At 35.7% G+C, this 22423-nt stretch overlaps 1 protein-coding gene across 1 annotated transcript in view; it reads right to left on the bottom strand.

Moving 5' to 3' along the window:
* Positions 1-691: 691 nt before the first annotated feature.
* The window catches only part of SMC3 (structural maintenance of chromosomes 3), a 45166-nt gene continuing 23434 nt past the window's right edge, over positions 692-22423 (bottom strand). The window contains exons 10-29 of the mRNA XM_047702528.1: positions 21960-22040; positions 21560-21724; positions 21137-21258; positions 19935-20148; positions 17327-17430; positions 16713-16812; positions 16152-16312; positions 15668-15809; positions 13304-13454; positions 10837-10989; positions 8802-8953; positions 7663-7821; positions 6791-6898; positions 5856-5964; positions 4883-5130; positions 4370-4582; positions 3782-3973; positions 3451-3628; positions 1884-1990; positions 692-1273 (exon numbers count right to left, since the gene is read on the bottom strand). Coding sequence (XP_047558484.1) covers positions 1202-1273; positions 1884-1990; positions 3451-3628; positions 3782-3973; positions 4370-4582; positions 4883-5130; positions 5856-5964; positions 6791-6898; positions 7663-7821; positions 8802-8953; positions 10837-10989; positions 13304-13454; positions 15668-15809; positions 16152-16312; positions 16713-16812; positions 17327-17430; positions 19935-20148; positions 21137-21258; positions 21560-21724; positions 21960-22040 — 2931 coding nt within the window. The 3' untranslated portion in view covers positions 692-1201. The remainder of the gene's footprint in view (positions 1274-1883; positions 1991-3450; positions 3629-3781; positions 3974-4369; positions 4583-4882; positions 5131-5855; positions 5965-6790; positions 6899-7662; positions 7822-8801; positions 8954-10836; positions 10990-13303; positions 13455-15667; positions 15810-16151; positions 16313-16712; positions 16813-17326; positions 17431-19934; positions 20149-21136; positions 21259-21559; positions 21725-21959; positions 22041-22423) is intronic.

The raw sequence follows: 22423 nt of genomic DNA, 5'->3' as shown, positions 1-22423 counted from the left end.
CACACTGAGACAAGTCACTCATAAAAGGCCCCACAGTGTAGGATTCTATTTGTATGAAATGTCCAGAGCAGGCAAATCCATAGTAGGAGACAGAAACTAGATTTACAGTTGTCAAGGGACGAGGCAGGTGGGAGATACAAAGTGAGTGCTAATAGGTATAGGGTTTCTTTTTGGGGTGATGAAAATGTTCTAAAATTAGACTGTAGAGATGGCTGAACAATTCTGTGAAAATACTGAAAAAGTACAGAATTGCATAATTTTAATAGATTTTATGGTCTGTGAATTAAATTTCGATAAAGTGATTTAATAAACATAATAAACAAAAAGCAAAGACCTCATCTGAGGGGGGAAAAGTTTCAACAGTAACGTTTTCCAAACTTTTCCTTATTCAGATAAACAAGGAAACTTTAGGACTTAATCTTTTGACTTAGTGTTCTTGGCTGCTCTTAAAACTGTCTTCCCAAATTCTAGTAAATACACTGCCCTCTTAAATTAAAAATTATTTTTAAAGAACTGTTACACTGAGTTAAAGCGAGGGTTCTAATCCTCACCAAGGGTCATAATCCCCTGGGGGAACTTTAGAACTACCAACAACCAGAACACCACTCCAAAAAGATTCTGATTCAACTGGTCTACGGAAATACGCCAGCAGTTTAAAGCTACCCTGTGGATTTAAACATGCAGCCAGGACTGGCAATCGCAGATTTATTTCAAAAGAACTATGAAGCCACGTTTAAAAAATCTTCTTTTAGGTGAAGGCAGATCTTTTCTTAGGCAAAACAAAAAGCAAGATATTTAAGAAAAATTTGTTTCTAATCATAAAACTATAAATAAAAAGCCACATAAAATACTAAATTAGTCATAAACCAATTATTTAATTGAAGCTATAAAAAAAGAGGCAATATAATTGATAAAATAATTAGGAAAGAATATTTAGCATGTTTCAAAAGATTTAAAACAGGAGCAGGACACTTTACAAAAAGTTGTGTGGGAAATAAAATTCTTAAACTATAAGTAGAAATGTAACATTACAGAGTATCTTATAAAATACAATGACAGAAATATAAAAGGGCTACTATGTATGCTCTACGTCTGAAAACTATTAGTAGTGACTACATATTTAGATTTAAATATACAGTTCCTGGGTACGAGATTCATATTACTATACACAACTTCCAAACCAGTGGACAATATTTTCCGTTTAACCGTGAGTAGTATCATCTTCTACAAAGTCTTTGGCCATCTCTGCTGTGATCACGTCAATATGACTAACCTGAAGAAAAAATGTTAAAAAAACTGTGTTAAACCTTAAAAAAAAAAAAAAAATCAGTGTTCTTACTGTATAGAGTAATATTTAAAACATATGACCTACTGCCTATAAATTTTACATACCAAGTCAAATGAGTCTGCAACACTGATAGTAAGATTTTTTATAATGGTGTTTGTTGAAAGCATTGAGTTTTTTAAATATTCTGCATTTTAGAACTCTGAAGATCTGGGTAAATACTAACGTCTAAATATCAAACTGCATTTTTTCAGTTTTTATTATTTTGTTATTTCAAAGAATCTTAGGGCTGAAGACATTAGTTAGAGCTGGGTGGCCCAGCCAAATAGAAACGACTATATATAATTGCTAAAGACTGTGCACTGAATAGACAAGACAGGAAGATATTGTCTCTTAATGCTGATAAAAATAAAATCAATGCAAGGAATGCCACAAAAAAAATTGCTACAACTTCACAGGCATTTGAAAGAAAAGCTTTTTCTTTACAAACTCATCATAAGCAACAAATTTCTAGGTTTTCCTTTATGATTTAAGTAACAGAAAACAAGAATTTGACAAGTACAATACAAACTTAAACTCAATGTAAAAAATTTTTTACCTTATTTCTAAACTTTACACCATAGAATTTGTCAGCTGACTCAAGCAGTTCAGGCCTAAAAGTAGTTGTAATAAATTGCGCATGTACAGCAAGTTCCATAATCATATCTATAAAAAGAAACAGTAATTTAATAAAACCCTTTTTTCAACAGATCTGAACATTTAAAAATCAACTATCTTCACCCTTACCTAAAATTCAAAATAGCCTGTGACTTTTTCATGCACATTATCTGCAAAATTACGAACTTACTACTCTCTTACATTAGGGATAGATTTTTTGAAGATTTTATTTATGTGACAGAGAGAGAGAGCAAGAGAAGGAACACAAGAAGGGGGAGTGGGAGAGGGAGAAGTAGGCTCTCCGCTAAGCAGGAAGCCCGATGCGGGGGCTCAATCCCAGGATCCTGGGATCATGACCTGATCTGAAACCAGACACCCAACAACTGAGCCACCCAGGCGCCCCAGGATAGATCTTTTACCTGGTATCTTAAAGTTACAGAATATGAAGCAGCAGCAGCTACTTATAATACAGCATTAAGTCAGAGCAAAACAAGTTTTCTCACATAAAAAACAAAGAACAACGTTCCCCTGCTACCCACATATCCAAAGATCTTTTGAATTTATTAAAGATCAAATATAGATTCTTTATTTTTAAAGATTTTATTTTTTTAAGAGAGTGCAAGTGAGCACTAGTAGGGCAGGGCAGAGGGAGAAGCAGGCTCCCTGATGAGCAGGGAACCCCACATGGGGCTTGATCCCAGGACCAAGATCCTGACTTGAGCCATAGGCAGAAGCTTAATTGACTAAGCCACTGAGGCACCCCAAAATATAGATTCTTTAAATACAGAATCAACATTTAATGTCAGGGACTACTCAAACATTGAGAAAAACAAGTTTTAAAAAGAGAGACTTCTGGGTGCCTGGGTGGCTCAGTGGGTTAAAGCCTCTGCCTTCGGCTCGGGTCATGATCCCAGGGGCCTGGGATCGAGCCCCACATCGGGCTCCCTGCTCAGCGGGGAGCCTGCTTCTCTCTCTGCTTCTGCCTGCTGCTCTGCCTGCTTGTGTTCTCCCCTTCTCTCTCTGACCAATAAATAAATAAATAAAAATAAAATCTTTTAAAAAAAGAGAGACTTCTGCATAAAAGTTTAACTAAAGTAGGATTTTCAATTGATAAAGAAACATATCGACCTCTCACAGAATTAAGCTTTGTAAAGTAGTCTAATGCTAAATTCTTAAAAACTTATTAAAATAAATTTTAGGGGCGCCTGGGTGGCTCAGTTGTTAAGCAAATGTCTTCAGCTTAGATCATAATCCCAGGGTCCTGGGATCAAGCCCTGCATCAGGCTCCTTGCCCATCAGGAAGCCTGCTTCTCCCTCTTCCACTCCCCATGCTTGTCTTCCCTGTCAAATAAATAAATAAAATAAAAAATAATAATAATAAATTTTATTTTACAGAATATACACCCTGTCCAATCGCCCTAAATACCTTAGGCAACAAGAATTCACAATCAAAGAGGCAAGCTATCATTTTTAAGCAAGTTCTCATTTTTAAGTACAAACCAAACTACCTGACACAGCTTTTCTGTGCTGGGCATCCAGAGCCTGGTCAATCTCATCAAACAGGTAAAAAGGAGCTGGGTCACATTTCTGAATAGCAAAAATCAGAGCAAGAGCTACCAAGGATTTCTGTCCACCAGAAAGCTGTTGCATTTCTCTCATTTCACCCTGTTTTCCTGTAAATGACACCTAAGAGAAAATTTAAATGAGTTAATACCCAAAAAGGGGTAGACTCACCATCACCTCTTAAATCACATAGAATGTACCTATTTAATTTGTAAAATATTCCACAAATTCCACTATGGTAATACTGGGGAAAATTGGATATAAAGGTATTTTTACCCTAATTCCAACTCCAGTGAACTGGTCAACTGATGGGACGCTGCTTTGTGACCCAGAACCCCTCTCACTTTCACCACTTCCTTCTCCTTCATCCTGAGACTGACTGCCCTCCACATCTCCTTTCTTCATTACCAAAGTAGCTTTGCCACCAGGTACCAACTTCTGGAATACTTCGCTGAAATTCTTCGATACCTTAAAATGAATGAAATGAGCAAGTTACAGGGTGATTCAAATATAAATTTTGCTTAGGTGGCACTGCACATATTATTTCTTAAAGCAAAAGAAATATTTATTTCTTAAATATATTTAAGAAATATTAAGAAATATTTATTTCTTAAAGCAAAAGACAAATATTTAAAACCAATCACAAATATTTTAACAGCAGCAACAGACTGAATCCTTTTAAGAGTTGTGTAGGATGTTCTAATTACTATGTTAGAAAACTATATGCTGGATTTGTTCACTTGTATTAGATCCAACTATCAGTAGGAAAAAAAACTTTATAAAACCTTTACGAATTGAATAATAAGCTGAATAACAGCCGAAGCTTTTGTCTTGTGTGAGCATTAAATACAAACAGAAATATACCTGCTTGAAAGTTAACTGAATAGCTTCGTATTTTCGAAGTTCAAGTACATTCATCAGTTCCATGATTGATTTGTACCCCCTATCCAACTCTTCTTGTCGTTTTATTAACTTTTCTTTCTGCTCAGAGAAATTCACAAACTGATCTAAAGCTTTTTTGTTAACATGGCTGTACTTCTTCAATTCTGTGTTGCACTGTTCAAGTTTTCGAAACAACTACAAAGAGAAAAAGATGTATAAATAAATTCACATAAGAGAAATTTGCAACAAGATTTCAGATTTAAAACTACACAATTTACAGGGTGCCTGGGTGGCTCAGTGGGTTAAGCCTCTGCCTTCGGCTCCGGTCATGATCTTGGGGTCCTGGGATAGAGCCCTGCATCGGGCTCTCTGCTCAGCAGGGAGCCTGCTTCCCCCCTTCTCTCTCTGCCTGCCTCTCTGCCTACTTGTGATCTCTATCAAATAAATAAATAAATCTTAAAACAAAACAAAACAAAACAAAACTACACAATTTACCTGTTTGAGACTCAGCGTTTGGTACTTTTCAAATGCTTCCTGGGGAAGTGAACCAAGCTCTCGAATTTTCTTCATACACTCCTCTTTCTTCTTCAGTAGCATGCCTTGTCGATTTGTCATCTTTTCTAGTTCTTTAGTATCATGATTTATAGCATCCATGTGTTCTTTTTCCATATTCTTCCAGCGTTCCATACTCTTCTGAAGCTCCTTAATTCCAGCTTCTGTTTTATCAATGGAATTGTCCAAATCTAAAAGAGAAGAAAACAAATTAAGCCAAAATACCTACTTTAAAGCTAGAGCACTATCTGACCAAAGATTTTAATGGCCAAATCTATCAAAATAAATAGGTTTTAGGGACGCCTGGGTGGCTCAGTCATTAAGCATCTGCCTTAGGCTCAGGTCATGATCCCAGGGTCCTGGGACTGAGCCCCACAGAGGCTCCTTGCTCAGCGGGAAGCCAGCTTCTCCTTCTCCCATTCCCCCCTGCTTATGTTCCCTATCTCTCTATGTCTCTGTCAAATAAATAAATAAAATCTTTATAAGTAAATAAATAAGTAAATAAGTTTTAGGTTTTTACCTTTGTTTAAATTTTACTGTGTAAATAAATCCATGAAACATTTAATTCAGGACAAAATTAGGAGTGTACACGAGTCATTAGGTATATATTTCTCATTATTAAATGTTTATAAAAAATTTTAAAAATAATTTTCTTCTCAGCAACTAGGTGATAAGAAACTTAATTCACACTTTTGGCAACGACATTAGTAATTATAGTCTCTCATAAAATTGTCACAAACATTTCAATAAAACAAAGGTTACTATTTATAATCAACCCACTAAACTCCATTCACTATAAATTATTTCCGGTGATGGAAAACACACAAAATCATTAGTGCACACTTTTGCTTAACAACTTTATCAAATAAGCTAATTTTTAACAAAATAAAAAAATGTTTACTAAATAAAAATTCACCTTCTGATCGTGCCATAGTATCTTTTACTCTTTTATTGATTGCTTCAAGTTCTGAGGTTGTAGCAGTGAGAACAGTACCCCCTTCTGTCTCTCTCAGTTCATTAAGTTCCTACAAGATAAAAGAAACTTAAGATTATTAAACCACAGAATAGGAATTCTGTTAGTTTCAAAATTTTATGACTTTAAGAGTTTCCAACAGCTGTTGTTTTTGCATTGATGTGTAAAATTTTATTTAATCATCCAATTCCTGATATACATTTGTATTTAGTTTTTGACTATTATAAATAATCCTATGAACATTCTTGTTATCAACCTCAATGAAGTATAATTTACATCCAATAAAGTGAGCTAATTTTAAGTGTAGAGCTCAGTGAGTTGTGACAGTGTATACACCCACATAACTACCACCACAATGAAGATACAGATTTTTTCATTAAACCAAGAAGCTCCCTTGTGACCCTCTAAAATCAGTTCCCTCTACTCATGGCCCTAGAAAACTATCATTCTGCTTTCTACTGCTATAGAGTGCTTTCTCCAATAGCTGTTATTATGAATAAGTATTCAAGTATAATTGCAAATATTTAAAGTATCCATTAAAGGGGGGAAAAAAGTAATGATACAATAACTACAAAATTTCTCAGCAAGTGACTAAACTGAGAAAACATTAGTAACTTAACACTTACTGAGTACCTAGAATGTGCCAGAATAATCATACAAAAAGGTATTACTGTTATGCTCATTTTTTAGAAGAGGAAACTGAGGCTTAGGAACACTACATTACTTGCCCAAGATCGTACACGAGATGGCAGTGCTAAAACTCCAACTCATGGTAGATACTTTCTGTCCCCAAAGCCCATGCTCTCAATCAAAGCTCCTCATGTGTAAGTTCTTTCAAAAGGTTATGGTCATCAACAAACCCACAAAAAAGAATATACCTGTTCTACTTGGTCCAAACGTTTCCTCAAATTCTCATTTAGGTATGTCTCTACTCGAGTAATGATACCTTCTAATTTAATTCTTTCATTCAGCAACTGTCTGTTTTCCTGGAAGAAAAGAAAATTATGTCCACACAGGCATGCGCATTTCACACACAGGAATGCTGTTATCTGCTGTCCTCTCCACTACTTGTGTTCAAATGACCTACAATGGAAAGCCCTATATTTTTTTCATTTTCTGTCTTATCTATTCAGAATGCTTCATTTGCGTGCTTGGTTATTTTTATAAGACATGCTGCCAAAAATATTTATCTATTTTTCATTTTTTTTGGACTTAGTATTTACATCTCTACATACAAAAATCAGTGTTTAATAAAGGGGTGCCTGAGTGGCTCAGTCAGTTTAACATTCAACTCTTGATTTTGGCTCATGTCATGATCTCAGGATCCTGGGACAGAGACCCAGGTTGGGCTCTGTGCTAAGTACAGAGTTTGTTTGTCCCTCTTCCCCTGCTCCTCCCCCAACTCATGCGCGAATAAACTAACAAAATCTTTTAAAAAAATGTTTAATCAAAACAATATTAATTATATAAAGGTAGTCAGATCAACAGAGACAGCAAAGCTAACAAGCTCGATCTTACTACTAATTAAAGTGCATTAAAATAAAGATGAAGAAAACGAAGAGTTCTTGTATAATCCTAACATACCCACAATGGTTTAGAAAAACTTATTTACTCTCATGGGTACAAGAAGTTCAAGTTTCATTTTTCTATTTTCTCAGAGTTCCCTTCTTTCTCGTTCCCTTGGTAGCAATAAACTTTCTGCAATAGCTAATTATAAATGAAAAATTATACTTCTATAAATTGTACTTGCCTGCTGAAGTTGACGAATTTCATCATTCAGTGCATCTACTCTCTTCTGATCTTCCAGACTAAGTTGTGAAAGCAAATCAGTTCCCAGTTCTGCTTTCAACGATTCTCTGGTGGATTCCATAGCATGCAAGCTTGCTTCCAAACTTTGTAAGCTACGTTGCTATGTGACAGATCATCCACTTATTAATAAAGGTATTAGTCACTGTATTACTTACAACAGTGAAAAACTGAGAACATTCTATATTTGATATTAAAGTGAACTAAATTTTATCAACTCAAGTAACTATTAGGTATCCACTTAATTTGATAATTAGGACTAAGTAGCAGTAAGAAAAATATTTATGATATATTACTATTGAGATATGTGGGACCAATCACAGTCCATGACTGAATCATATAAAAATCTTCTGGCATATTAATAAGAACAAAAAGAAAAGACTGCTAGAATGTGTTAGGATGGTATAGTTGAACAATTAAAAACTATGATTTTAGGGCGCCTGGATGGCTCAGATGGGTGAGCAACTGCCTTCGGCTCAGGTCATGATCCCGGACTTCCAGGATCGAGTCCCGCATCGGGCTCCCAACTCCTTGGGGAGTCTGCTTCTCCCTCTCACCTTCTCCTCTCTCATGCTCTATCTCACTCATTCTCCCTCAAATAAATAAATAAAATCTTAAAAAAAAAAAAAACTATGATTTTAGTACTATTGATGAACTATAACAGTTTTTGTCAAAGCTTTTGAGACTAGTATGTTATTACTTGTAATTTAGCAGTAATAGTTTGGTTTCTATCCTGTTTAGTATAACTTGGATAAAAGAAAATAGTCAAACAATTCCATAAATAGTGCTTAACAGACAAAAAATGATTACTGACAAATTAATGATCATTAGAAAATACTATTACACCATAACTCAAAATGTCTACTTGTTCAATGAAGTTGGACAATCTGAATGTGGACTGCAAAAGGAGACTTTGGGTACCCACGGGTGTAAGTGCAGTACAGATACACAGACAAGTCCAAAAGTATGGGGCTACAAGAAATGGAACAGATGAACTCCAATGGATAACCAATGTAATATACAGTACATCCCAATTCTAAATACTTAAAATAAGTCTTTAACAAAAGAGACATACTTACGAACCTTTGGCATAAAAGTTTTCTCTGATTGCTGCCTCTTCTCTTTTAGCATCTTCATTTCTGATAATATGCTATCTCGAGACGCTTTAAATTTCCTTTGCTGGGTCTCTATCTGCTGCATTTGGTTCATCAACTGATCAATTTCATTATTAATCCATATACAAGGCTAAGGAAAATTTTCTCTAGTTCTTTTAAAAAGTGTGTATCCCTTCCCTTTTCTTTACCTCCAAATAAAAGTTATTTCCTCAAACTTATGTACCATACTAATGCTAAATTAAATACTACACTGTGTTCAACCATAAAGTAGCTTAAAACATTTTACCTCACCATTTCTCTCTCAAAATAACCTATGTGTTTTACTTATAAGCTATGTAAGAACAAAAATTCTTGGGAAACCCTAAGAGAATCTAAATGAAGTATACTTTTTGTTATCTTTTCATTCAAGAAATATTTACTATATAATTTATTATGCTTAAAGCACTATAGAAGGTAGTTGTGTATCAAAAGGAGACATCGCCCAATGTAGAAAAATAATACCACCATCCAAAAAAAATAATTTGGATTATCAAATACAGGAAGGTAGTTGATGTATGTTGTCAATATCCTCCTTTTTCTTAGTGTTCCCCAAAGATTTCTTTGTGCCAACATCTTGCCAAATTTGGGCATTTCTAGATATGCTTTGCAAACCCCTGCAAAGTCAAAACTAACATGTTTATTTACCTTTTGCTTGTGCTGTTGCTTGCACTGATGGCACAGAAGGTATAAACTCACTTCAAAAAAAAAAATTGCCAGTTTCAATTAAAAATATCCCAGAGGTGCCTGGGTGGCTCAGTCATTAAGCATCTGCCTTCGGCTCAGGTCATGATCCCGGGGTCCTGGGATCGAATCCCACATTGGGCTCCCTGCTCAGTGGGAAGCCTGTTTCTCCCCCTCCTCCCCGTTCATGCTCTCTAGATCACTATCTCAAAACAAGAACAACAAAAAAAACCCACAACCACCTTTAAGAATATTCCATTGTCGGGGCGCCTGGGTGGCTCAGTGGGTTAAAGCCTCTGCCTTCGGCTCAGGTCATGGTCTCAGCGTCCTGGGACTGAGCCCTGCATCGGGCTCTCTGCTCAGCGGGGAACCTGCTTCCTCCTCTCTCTCTGCCTGCCTCTCTGACTACTTGTGATCTCTGTCAAATAAATAAATAAAATCTTAAAAAAAAAAAAAAAGAGAATATTCCAATGACTTAGTAAAAATGGTTGTTCTTGATGCTGGAGTACCTATATAGATATATATTAAGTTATCTTCACATCCAGTGTGGGGCTTAAACTCATGATCCGCAGATCAAGAGCTGGATGCTCTACTGGCTGAGCAAGGCAGGTGCTCCTTAAGTATCTATATTTTTTAAATTGTGTGATATATTTTGAAGTACATAAAAAGCACTTTTGCCTTATACCAAAGAACTGTAGTTTTTTTAAGAAAATGCATAGGTACAATGTTTCTGTTGTGAGCTAAACTAGACACTCTTCATGGAACACCAGTTTTATTTAGAAGAATTTAGAGTATGATGTTTACTAAGACTTGGATTTTGACAGCCTTCCTCCATTAATACTACACCTGTACCAAATGACCTTGAAATAAAAACTTAATGCACATTTTTTAACCCCTATGTTTAAATTCTATGCAGTATGTGGCATTAGAGAGGCCCCCAACCCTTCTGTGCAACACTAACCTCACTTTCCTTCCACAATACTGACCATCCTCCTCAGTTTCCTCTATAACTTTAAATTTCAGTGCACCTCAGGTTCTCTGCTCTCAGAAATACACTCACTGCTATTAGCTTTAAATATTAACAGCTAAGGAAACAATGTTACAAGAGTTTTTTCCTTGTCTTTAGAAGTTAACTTCTGACAAACATAAGCTCCCATGCTTAAATAAAAGTCAAATGTGGTTTTTTTCCCTACTTGTATATATGAAAAAACACACAATACGTAAAAAATTATATATTTCAACCCAAACACAATTCTCCACCATAGCACAAGACAAAAAGATATTTTCAATATTTCTGCGCAGGTTTTCGTTGAGCTTTGCTTCAAGCTCACCTAGTTCTTCTTCTGCTTTTCTAACATCTTTCTGCAATTCAAGTCTAGACTTCCTTGTGTCATAGTAACCTCCAGTTAGAGCACCCCGATGACTAACTTGGTCACCTATAAACAAAGCACAAGGAAGGTAGAAATTCTGTATAACAATTTCTTTATTCAGTGATAAACTGATTTATAATCAAACAACTAATTTAAAGGTTTTACCTACTTAATGAGAATTTAAAAGGATTAAACCCACTCTGAAAAATGCCTGCTTTCCAGCTGTTAGAATCTACATTTTTAAAATGTGCCAGAAAGAAGTGCTAAGGACCAATGGTGACAGGTCAAGAGGACAAAGGACTGGAGTTTGGCATTCCACTGGCCATATTTGGGAAAATGTGAACATCAATGGTAATAATAATGGCAAGTCTTGAGAAGTTGAATGCTTCTAAAAGCACAGAGGTAGGGGCACCTGAATGGCCCAGTCAGTTAAGCATCTAATTCTTGGGGCGCCTGGGTGGCTCAGTGGGTTAAAGCCTCTGCCTTCGGCTCAGGTCATGATCCCAGCATCCTGGGATCGAGCCCTGCATCGGGCTCTCTGCTCAGCGGGGAGCCTGCTTCCCTTCCTCTCTCTCTGCCTGCCTCTCTGCCTACTTGTGATCTCTGTCAAATAAATAAATAAAATCTTTAAAATAAAAAAAAATAAAAATAAAAATAAAAAAATTTAAAAAAAAGCATCTAATTCTTGACTGCAGCTCAGGTCATGATCTCAGGGTGGTAAGACTTAGCTCCATGTCAGGCTCTGCACCAAGCATGAAGCCTGCTTGAGAGTCTCTCTCTTCCTCTCTCCCCACTCCTGCTAGCTTGCTCTCTCTTAAAAAAAAAAGACAGAAGCCTTCACAGAACTTAAGAATCGCCATTTGGAAACCCCCAGTGTATTGAGTCAAACCACTGGTAAAAGAAATTGTGGTGGTGGGGCCCCTGGGTGACTCAGATCATGATTTCTGGGTCCTGGGATCAAGCCCCATGTCCAACTCCCAGCTCAGCAGGGAGTCTGTTTCTCCCCCTCTTTCTCTGTCTCCCCCCTGCTCATGTTCTCTCTGTGTCTCAAATGAATAAATAAAATCTTAAAAAAAGAAATCTGTTGGGGAACCTGATATTCATGTTTTCTTAAAGGATAGTCCCACATAGCACTTATCAACTACAAAGAGGCAAGGGCATCTTTACAACAGAGAGACTGCTACTGGTCAAACTTAACATCATTAGCAGTGGGACATATTGTGGGATGCAGTAAGAAGTACACATCACTCATGTCAAGAACATAAAACCAAATCTAACGATGAGGAAGCAGTTAAAAGGCAAATTTAGAAAATGGGACATTATGAGAAAGTCAATTTCTTGAGGGTGGGAAGGAAAGGAGCTATCCTATATTCAAAGAATCCAAAGAGAGGACTTTGCATGCATCCTTGATTGGATCCTGGAAAGAAAAGTATTTTGGGACAACTGGGAAAATTTTAATGTAGGTACTTTTTAGATGATGATGATATTAGGTTATGTTAAATTTCTTAGGTATAACAATGATACCTGGGGTGATTAAGGAGAGTGTCCTTATTCTTATGAGATATACAAGCTTAACTTTTAGAAATAAAGTATCATAATTTTTATAACTTATTCTCAGAGGCAGTCCAAAACAACAAAAAAATTATCTATAGAGATAAAGCTGGGGGTGGCGGCGGCATGGTACCTTCTTTCATCAGCAAAAAAATTACATAGAAAAGAAAAAAACTGAAAAATGAGGGCATATGAACTGATATACCAGAGGTTCTTAACCAAGACTCCATGGACAAAATTCAGGATATCCATGACTTAAGTAGGAAAAAAAATTTACATTTTTATACTAACTTCAAAATGAAATTTAGCAATTCCTTCTGTTATAACAAATAAATATCACAGTGGTATTATCAATACTTGTAACTTCGTTACCAAGAGAAGTAACAGCTATTTTCTATCAGATTATATTTGTTACAAATCTCAAAATATCGTTTACATGTATCAGTACTTCAAAGTTACATTTATTAGACCCACTGCTAAATCTTGTTTTTAAATACCTTTAAGAGTAAATTACTGTCATGTTTGAAAAAATATTCTGATTACCAAGTCAATTATGATTGGTTTCTTTTGTGATCCAAAGTATTTTATTTTATGCACTTAAAAACATTCTGAAAAAGGGCTCATAGGCTTTACCAAAGAGCCAAAGGAGTCCACAGGACAAAAGGTTAAGAATCCCTACTACAGACCAAATGATTATACTTAAGAGACATCAACTAAATATAAAGTGTAGATCCTGTCTGGATGACAAAAAACTGGACATGAATTATGAAATACTCTTAAAACTAAAATGGAATTTATCTGTTCAAAGCTAAGAATTACTATTACAAACCTTCTAGGGTAATGCAGTCCATAGTGAAAGCACGGGCTAGCTGGGTTGAAACTTCCATGCTACGACAAATAAGTGTTTTCCCAAACACATGTTTGAAAGCTTTGTCAAATCTGGGATTGTATCTCAATTTACTTATCATAGGAATCGCATCCTAAAAATGAGTATTTTGTCAGCAAAGAGATCACAACATAGTTAATTAAAACATGTTAGAATTATGAATTACATCTTTATAAAATACAAATAAACACAAATGCCTTCATATTTCAAAACTACTTTTAGTCTGAAGAAGTCAGGAAAATCACTTTACTGAAATACCCTGGAAATTATGTTCATGTAACCACCCAAGTTTTCAAGTGCAGAGAAAAATAAGAAAAAGTTTAGTGGCTCTGGAGTCACAGCTCAAGCTCAAATCCTAGTTCTGACACTCATTTGATGTATGTTCTGGACAAGTTGCTTAACTTCTCCATTTAACAGTCATTTCATCTATAAAACTGCAGTAACATACTTTCCTGATAAAGTTAAGACTAGAAAAACGAGTATCTGAAACACAGAAGATAGCATCTGCCACATAGAAGGGCTTAATAGGGGAACCTGGGGCTCAGTCAGTTAGGCGTCTGACTTGATTCTAGATCAGGTCATGATCTCAGGGTTGGGAGATCAAGCCCCATGTCAGGCTCCATGATGGATGTGGAGCCTGTTTAGATTCTCTCCCCCACTCCCTCTCTCTGCACCACCCCCCCACCAGCTTGTGGATGCACTTTCTTTAAAAAAAAAAAAAAGGGTAAATAAATGTAAACTAATAGTATTTCCTCAAGATGTTTTCATTTTATTATATAGGTCTTAAATATTCAGGAAAGTATTTTTTCATATAAAATCTTCCCTTTTTATAAAATAAAAATAAAAAAATAAAAATAAAATAAAGTCTTTCCTTTTTATGTTCTTCTAAACTGTTAGGAAAGGATTTTCCTAATTCTCAAATTAGGAAATACAACCTACATACAGAACAATGCAACAAATATGTTAAGCTTAAACCAATAATTACAAAGAGAACACCAATATAACTACCACAGAGGACAAGAAATAAAACACTGCTGACACTAAAAGTGTGCCCCTTTCCTAATCACAAACAGTGGTTACCTGTTGGGAGGTGACCACTATCATAACTTTTGTGATAACCATTTCCTTGTACTTCTATCATCTAAATTTAGTTTTGTTTATGTATTTATTTATTTACAAGATTTTATTTATTTATTTTGGGAGGATGGTGGGAGGCAGAGGGAGAGGAGAGATAATCTCAAGCTGACTCCCCCCTGGGCATGGAAGCCCAGTCTCAGCTGATGTGGGCTCAGTCTCAGGACTGTAAGGACCCGTGACCTGTGCTGAAATCAGGGGTAGGATGCTTAACCAACTGAGCCACCCGAGCGTCCCTTTCCTTCCACACTACGTGCATTCTTGAGTCTTGGTTCATTCATAGCATCACATTTGTGATATTTGTGAATTTTTCCTCCCCAAAACCTCAAGGATAATTTATAGATTTAAAAGAAGAAAAAAAGGTGGACCCTTTAAAGTAGCTTTTAAGATTCTCACTGTAGCAGGGTGGGGCACCTGGGTGGCTCAGTTGGTTAAGGATCTGCCTTCAGCTCAGGTCCTGATACAAGGGTACTAGGATCAAGCCATGTGTGGGGTTCTCTGCTGAGTGGGGCAGGGAGGGGCAGGGGTGGGGTGTCTCTGTCTCCTCCCTCGGCCACTCCTCCCTCTCTTGTGCTCTCTAATAAATAAATAAAAATCTTAAAAAAATATCCTCACCGACCCACTTAAATTGTTACCGTTATCACAGAGTTTCAGCTTTAACCTTAGACAGGACAGTAAAATAGTTGCTAATACCATCAACATTCTGAAACCACACACCTCAAAGCCATTACATTTATCTCAAGAACACTTTCTGAGGAATGTTTTTAATGCATTTAAACATACACCAGCAAGTAACAAAAACACTGTTTTCAGGGCCTATCACCTGGCTGGACATTTTTATTTAATTTATAAGCCATTTAAAAAGTATATTCAAAGAACTTAAAAAATATTCACTTCAAATGACAGTCCCTCAAGGATTTCTTCTTAATTTTGTCACCCTGGGATAATCTCTCCAAGTATCCTGTACTTCTGTATTTTAACACTTTGAGACATTTGCAATGATTTGTTTCATGTGTTTGCTGTGACCTGCACCTCCCTTCCCATTTCTACCCAGTAGTGACTATGCAGTAAGAGAAGACCAGTAAATCCTAACACACAGTACCTGTGCACTAGCATGTGCTAACCGTAAGAAATAACTTATTGAAAGACAGACCTTCACACACACCAACTCACATTGGTTTCAGGATAGGCAGTATCCCTGACATCTAACTTGTTAAGAGGAAGAAAAGTGACCTCTCCAGGAAGATTCATTTTATTAAACTCCATCAAAATCTTTGTGCTGACTTCATCTGAATCAACAATATGATAAAATAACCTGCACGTAAACAAAACAAGACATATCTTTACTGCTAGACTTTAAAGTGCTATAAACATTCAGGCAAACAATTCACTTCTTTCCTATGCAATCCAATTTGTACTGGGGTAGGGTGGGAGGGAAACCAGTTAGGAAATTCCAATGGGGGGAGGGAGAGGAAGCCCCAAAAGGGATAGTTCTAGCTTCTACAATTGGGAATACTTAACATGTACAGCTGTAAAAAATTAAATAAGCAAATAAGATAAAAGGGAATGGGAGACAGATTGTGCAAAAATTCCAAAAATCTGCTTCTCTTATTCCTTCTTCCCTTTAAAATTTCAAAATAGCAGACAAAAACGTCACCTGTTGCCAGCAGTGACTTCCACGCATGTGTAGAAAGCAGGCTCACATTCGAAGTTATTCATCACGATGCCGTGATAGCCATTCTGAACATGCTGGTTTATTCCTTTCCTACGGAAGTGGTCCAGTACTTTGTTTATGCTGTCTATTCCATTTAAAATAGCCTGTTAAATCGTCAGAGGTGAAAAATATTAAAATAGTATTTCCAGTGGCACTCCTGCTGGTAAGAAACAAACCCACTACTCTATACATTTAAAAATGCTTCAGAGATTAGACACCCTCCCCAACGCTACATCACCCCCTTGAAAAATGTCAACTACATGAAACTTTATTATGGGTTCTCTTCTGACACTAACATTAAAAATGGGACTCTTCATCTAAAAATCAAAAGTGCTATTGTAGTAAAGGCTGCTTAAACGAGACCCATCATTTCAAATTTACAGGACAAGTGATTTGCACTCTTATTTATCACCTGAAACCAAGGACTTACAGCTTAAAAATTAACAAATTCTTGTGTAGTAAATGGCTCAATGTAAACTGAAGTAATGAAAAGAACACGCTCACCTTTCCTGTTGCTGCTCTAAGAAGTTGCTGTTTCTTTTCAAGATCTTCTCTTTTAGCAGCAAGTGCTTGCTGTTCTGCATTTTCCTCTCTCCACAAGTAACTAATCAATAAAAATTACACTTTAATTTTAAAAGCATTAAGATGCACCAACGGTATATATATAGGATAAAATACCGAAAAAATATCAAACTTGAATAGTTCATTTTTAACTTTTTAAGATCTTTAAAGAGATTTTGAGAGCGAGTGAGCACAACCAGGGTGTGTGTGTGTGTGTGTGTGTGTGTGTGCACGTGCACATGTGTGTGCACATGCATGAGGCAGACCTCCCTGCTGAGTAGGAACCCCACCTTGGGGCTTGATCCCAAGACACAGGGATCATGACCTGAGCCAAAGGCAGATGCTTAACTGAGCAGCCCAGGCACCCCAAGATTTTTTTAAGTGATCTCTACACCCAGAGTGGAGCTTGAACTCACAACCCCAAGATCAAGAGTCACATATGCACCATCAACTGAGCCAGCCAGGTACCCCAAGCTCATTTATAACTTAAAGACCATTTAACAGCCAGTAATTAGTGTCACTCAAAAAAATTAAGGCATATTTTAGTCTATACTAACTTTCTTTCACTTTGTAATTCATCTTTCTTATTTTTTACTTCGTAGTATTTTCTGTCCAGTTCTTCTACTCGAGCTTTGACTTCGTTAAGATCCTGATCCAGTTTCTATGGAAATAAAAATAATTTAAACTTAAAATCCAATTTCATGCAAACTAATCCACAGTGACAGCAAGATCAGTACTTGCTTGGGGATAGCAGGGCAAGAAGGAAGGGGAAACATTCTCGGGTGATGAACAGGCTTATCATCTTAACAGCACTGATGATTTCACAGATGTATTCATCTGTCAAAACTTATTAAATAATATATTTTAAACACACACAATTCACTGTATGCCAATTGTGCCTTAATGAAGTTGTTAAAAAAATCCAATTCTAACTTTTTAAAAATGCCTTTAGGCAAAAAAGCACATCAAGAGCAAACATAAAACATAAAATGAATTATTCTATAAAATATTGCTAAAATAGAATTAATTTGCTCATTAATGATCTAAACCTTTCTACTAGAATTTTAGAAGAAAAAAATACATTCACACATGCTCAAAATACTACAGTCAATAGTTTTCACACCACTCCCTCTATACACAGAGGAAAGATTGAGGTTATACTAAGAAGCTGGCTCATTCTACATCATTAAGAAGCAAAAGGCCATTCTACATAATTCAATCAGCACTATAAAATCATCTCTATCCAATGTAAAGGACAGACTTCAGCAGTGGAAGGTATAGCTGAAATACTGCAAAATAATGAAGTACAAGCTTGAGAAAGAATGAATGAAAACTCCACTGACAAATCTTGGCTCATCACCAGGCTGTTTCAAAAGGAGTATTTGTTGAGGATGTTTCCATGAACTCATGACAAACACATTTCCTTTCTTTCAGGAAAGGACATGTAGCTATCACAGCTGAAACTCAATTAATTTCCAAATAACTACCTGGAATCAACCCATGTTTTCGATTTCCTCCATAAAATACTGACCAAAGCACACTGGACTCCAGAGGCTAGGAGACAACGGTCTATGACTCCTGGTCACTCTTCTACCAGTTATTTTTGATTACAGAGCCAGTTAGGTTTGCTCCTCACTACGTTTTCATTTTTTGTTCATGCTGTGATTACATTAAGTATTAAACAAATATGAAGACAAAATAAAGAGCTGTTTCTTTAAAAACTTGATTTAGTTTTGGATACACTCAAAGGTGACTCACTAAAAATTAAATTAAATGGGGAAATCAACTCTAAAAGATCAGGGAGAAATAATATATAAATGCATATATTAATATGCAATATGTACTTTATAACAAATTATAGTAATTCAAAATGTCAAATCAAAGTTAAAGACTAGGAAACTGACCCAGATTACAAAAGATAACAGAAATAAGACAACTAAATGCAATACATGATCCTAGACTGAATACTGAATTCTGTTCTCGTCCAGCTTTAAGAACTATCTTTATATGTGTGGCTCGGAACAAAAATGTCCCGAGAATTCACAATCACCACTCATATTCAAAAGAAATATCTGGGGCTCTACATGAAAAGACTGGTATGCATTCTGGTGCGGGGTGTTGATAATGGGGGAGGCTATGCATTTGTGGGGTAGGAGGTATAGGGGAAATCTCTGTACCTCCCTCCCAATTTTGCTGTGAACCCAAAACTGTTCTAAAAAAATGGTTCTTTAAAAAAGATTGGTACATGAGCATACATTTATCTTTTTAAGCAAAATACTTAGGATATATATAAATAAATGTATGTTTACATGTGTATAAATACAAATACTATTACTATAAAACTTATATATACACACTTAGATAAACATTTTATGCATTTAGCGAATTTTTTGATATAAACCAAAAACCAACTGGTATAGATCTCATGAGGTAAGAGGAGGGTTCCTCTGTGTAGGTACATATATAATTTCCTCACCCTCTACTTGTCCTACATACTCCCTTCTCATCACTTCTATCATCCTCCAATCACCTATATGCAGCCATACATAATACTTCACAAAGGATTTTCCCCTTTCTCATTTTAAATAAAGTGATATCTTTCTTATCCTAAGAAATAACAAAAAAATAAGAAAAAATAAATAGGAAAAAAAATCAGAAAAAGTGATTTTATCTTCTACTTCAATTTTTAAGAAAATGCTACTAAACAAGCATAGTAGATAGTGTTTTATTCACTTAGGAAATCTTATAAAATCACCACTGCCTTAACAAAAAAATATATTCTGCAATAAGTTATTAAATTGACAGAGAATTGTGAAAGACTATAAAAATGGAAAAAGAAATTAGTTACTCTGAAGTTATATTTTGACTTATCATGTTAAAATTAAGGGTAGCTCAGGAACGTTCCACCAACTCATAAAAATGTATTTTAGAATATATTCAATCTATATGAACACTCACAGATATGGAAAAAATGTTCCTTGAAAAGGAAAACTATCATATAAATATTATGTATATGAATATTAAATTGTGCTGGTCTTTTATAAGTAAGTACCTGTTTTGTATATTTTAAGAGTAACAATGTTACTACTGAGAAATAAAACTTAAATTGGTAAGATGTACATGTCTTTTGAAAGACTTTCACAAAACAGCTATAAAAGTTCTTACATTATACTGCTCCAGGTTTTTCTCTTTATTTGCCTCCGTGTCCTCCAAATCCTTATGGATAGCAGCAATCTGTCTTTTTTTGTCATTAATAGCCTGATCTAAAGACTTGAGTTCCTTTTTAATCCACTTATCCCTTTCTTCTTTTGATGTAAACTGGCTTCCTCGACCCTGCTTTGCATAAAGATCTGTTCTTTCCTGGGTAGCCTGGGCCAATCTATAACAAGACAGAAGAAAAGAATGGATTAAAAAAGGAGACCAGAAAATAAGCAAGTTTAACTGCAATCAATGTCAAGACCACAGAGATAATAGCCATCTTCAAAATTCCACAGAAAAAATAGTAAAAACAACTGGTATCTAATAGAGATCCTTGGACTAGTACTAAATAAATCTCATTTTGAAAAGCCACAGTTAAAGTCATGTAAAACAGCCTATATCCTAAGGATTTCAGGCAGACAATATCTTCACTCCAGGTCTGGGTTAGTCAGTAAGGCTAGAGACAATCCTAATATCCTACCTCAGGAATTTTCCAACTATATTTAGCTATATAAACATTTCCAATTCCTTATAATAAGACACTATCAAGGTTAAAAGGCAAAAGAAAGACAAAGAAAACATTTACAATACACAGAATACCAGAACAAATACAGATGATAGACAACCCTATCAAACAATAAAAAAATTCAGAAAAAGAGTGGCAAAGGAAATAATTCACTAAATACTGGTAGCATAAGAAGATAATAATGCACTAAACCATGAAATCAGCAGAAGTTGGCATGTTCAATCTACAGATACATACTAAAATGTCTAGATGCTGAAACAGTAATGAAAAAAGGAAACAGGAGGAAACAGAGTAAGATATCATATGGGTAAAAAACAAAACAAAACAAAGAAACCAACATTCATGTTTTAAAAAGCCCAACAACATCTAGGCAAGTTATTTATCTTAGGCAAGTTATTTAACCTCCCAGAACCTCAAATTTGTTGTACCTAACAGTGATAATGTGACTCTCTTATGGCTGAATGAAAAAAAATATATGTGATATGTATACAATAACACATGGCCCACAGGAGCTGTTTAACACAGGCTATTAATGTGAAACTGGATTTAACTTCTGCTCTTACTGTGTCTTAATTCCTAACTATTTAGCTTTCACAGAGGAACTACGTAGAAAAGTAGAAGTGTTGGTGAAAGAATCCCAGACCTAGCAATTCCTCGCTCTTCTTTTTCTTTCACACTGTTGAATTTAGGTTCTGTTTCTGCCAGTTCTTTCTGTTTTTCTTCTATTTTTTCAAGCAGCTTCTGCCTCTCTTTTAATAAGCGTTTCTGTAAATAAAGTAGGGTAAGTAAAAATGCAACCTTAAAAATTTCTGCTTAATTTTAAGTTTAGCATTAAGATACTCTCATGGAAAAGAATTCATGAAAAAAACTGATCCTGCAACACAAAACTAATTTTTAAATAAAAGAAACAAAGAGACAGTACTGAGTTGCTACTAAGTGTGAATTATTTTAATGTGCCAGATCTTTTACAAAAATTTAAGCTTGTACTCCCATTACAGAAAGGATGGTCTTCTGCAATTCCTACTCAACTGAACATCTGTCTTTCATTTTTAGCATTTTAACTTACCCTTTGTTCACTATTGCCTGCCAATTCATCTTGTAAATCCTTGGCTTTAAGCTCCAATTTAGTCCTCTGCTTAATCTGTTCTTGTCTTTCAGCACTGAGCTGCTCCTTTTCTTCTTTCATAGCTGAAATTTTTGTTTTCAGTTCTCTAACTTGGCGCTCAATATCCTAGCCAAAAAGTATGACACTGAAGTGAGTCAGACAATTAGAAGTACAAAAGCAGAGTTTTCACACCATTAGTTCTGTCCCTTTTTCCTTCATTTACACTTTCAGTACTGTTCTGTCTTTCCAATACTCAATCCCAATGACACCCATCTGAAGTTACCACTCCATAATTCTGGTACAGAAGGATTTACTGTGGTCAAAAAATGTAAGTTAACCTAAGCCTACTTTATAATCTTACCTCCATCTTATCTCTTGCATCCTGCTGGGCATCTCTTAATTGCCTGGATTTTTCTCCACTAGTCTCTCGCTTAGCAGAAAGCTGGGGGGAACAAAAAGCTGTAATTTCTAACTCATTTTGTATTCTGTTTAACATTTCATAACATGTAGTAAAATTGTAAAATACCTGCTAAAACAAAATCACTTACCTGAAGAGTTTTTTAATTTTTAGTGATTTTAAGTAAAAAGCTCCTTTAGTTTTAAGTATTACCTAAAAACAAACTTTTGGATGAAAGGTCAGCAATACTAATTACACAATACATCTTAAAAAGCCAAGAAAGGGGCACCTGGGTGGTTCAGTCATTAAGCCTCTGCCTTCAGCTCAGGTCATGATCCCAGGGTCCTGGGATCAAGCCCTACATTGGGCTCCCTGCTCAGCAGAAAGCCTGCTTCTCCCCCTCCCACTCCCCCTGCTTGTGTTCCCTC

The sequence above is a fragment of the Lutra lutra genome, chromosome 14, assembly GCF_902655055.1.
Source record: "Lutra lutra chromosome 14, mLutLut1.2, whole genome shotgun sequence".
Lineage (NCBI taxonomy): Eukaryota > Metazoa > Chordata > Mammalia > Carnivora > Mustelidae > Lutra > Lutra lutra.
The sequence above is the reverse complement of the archived record's forward strand: the minus strand, read 5'-3'. Positions and strand labels throughout refer to the sequence as shown.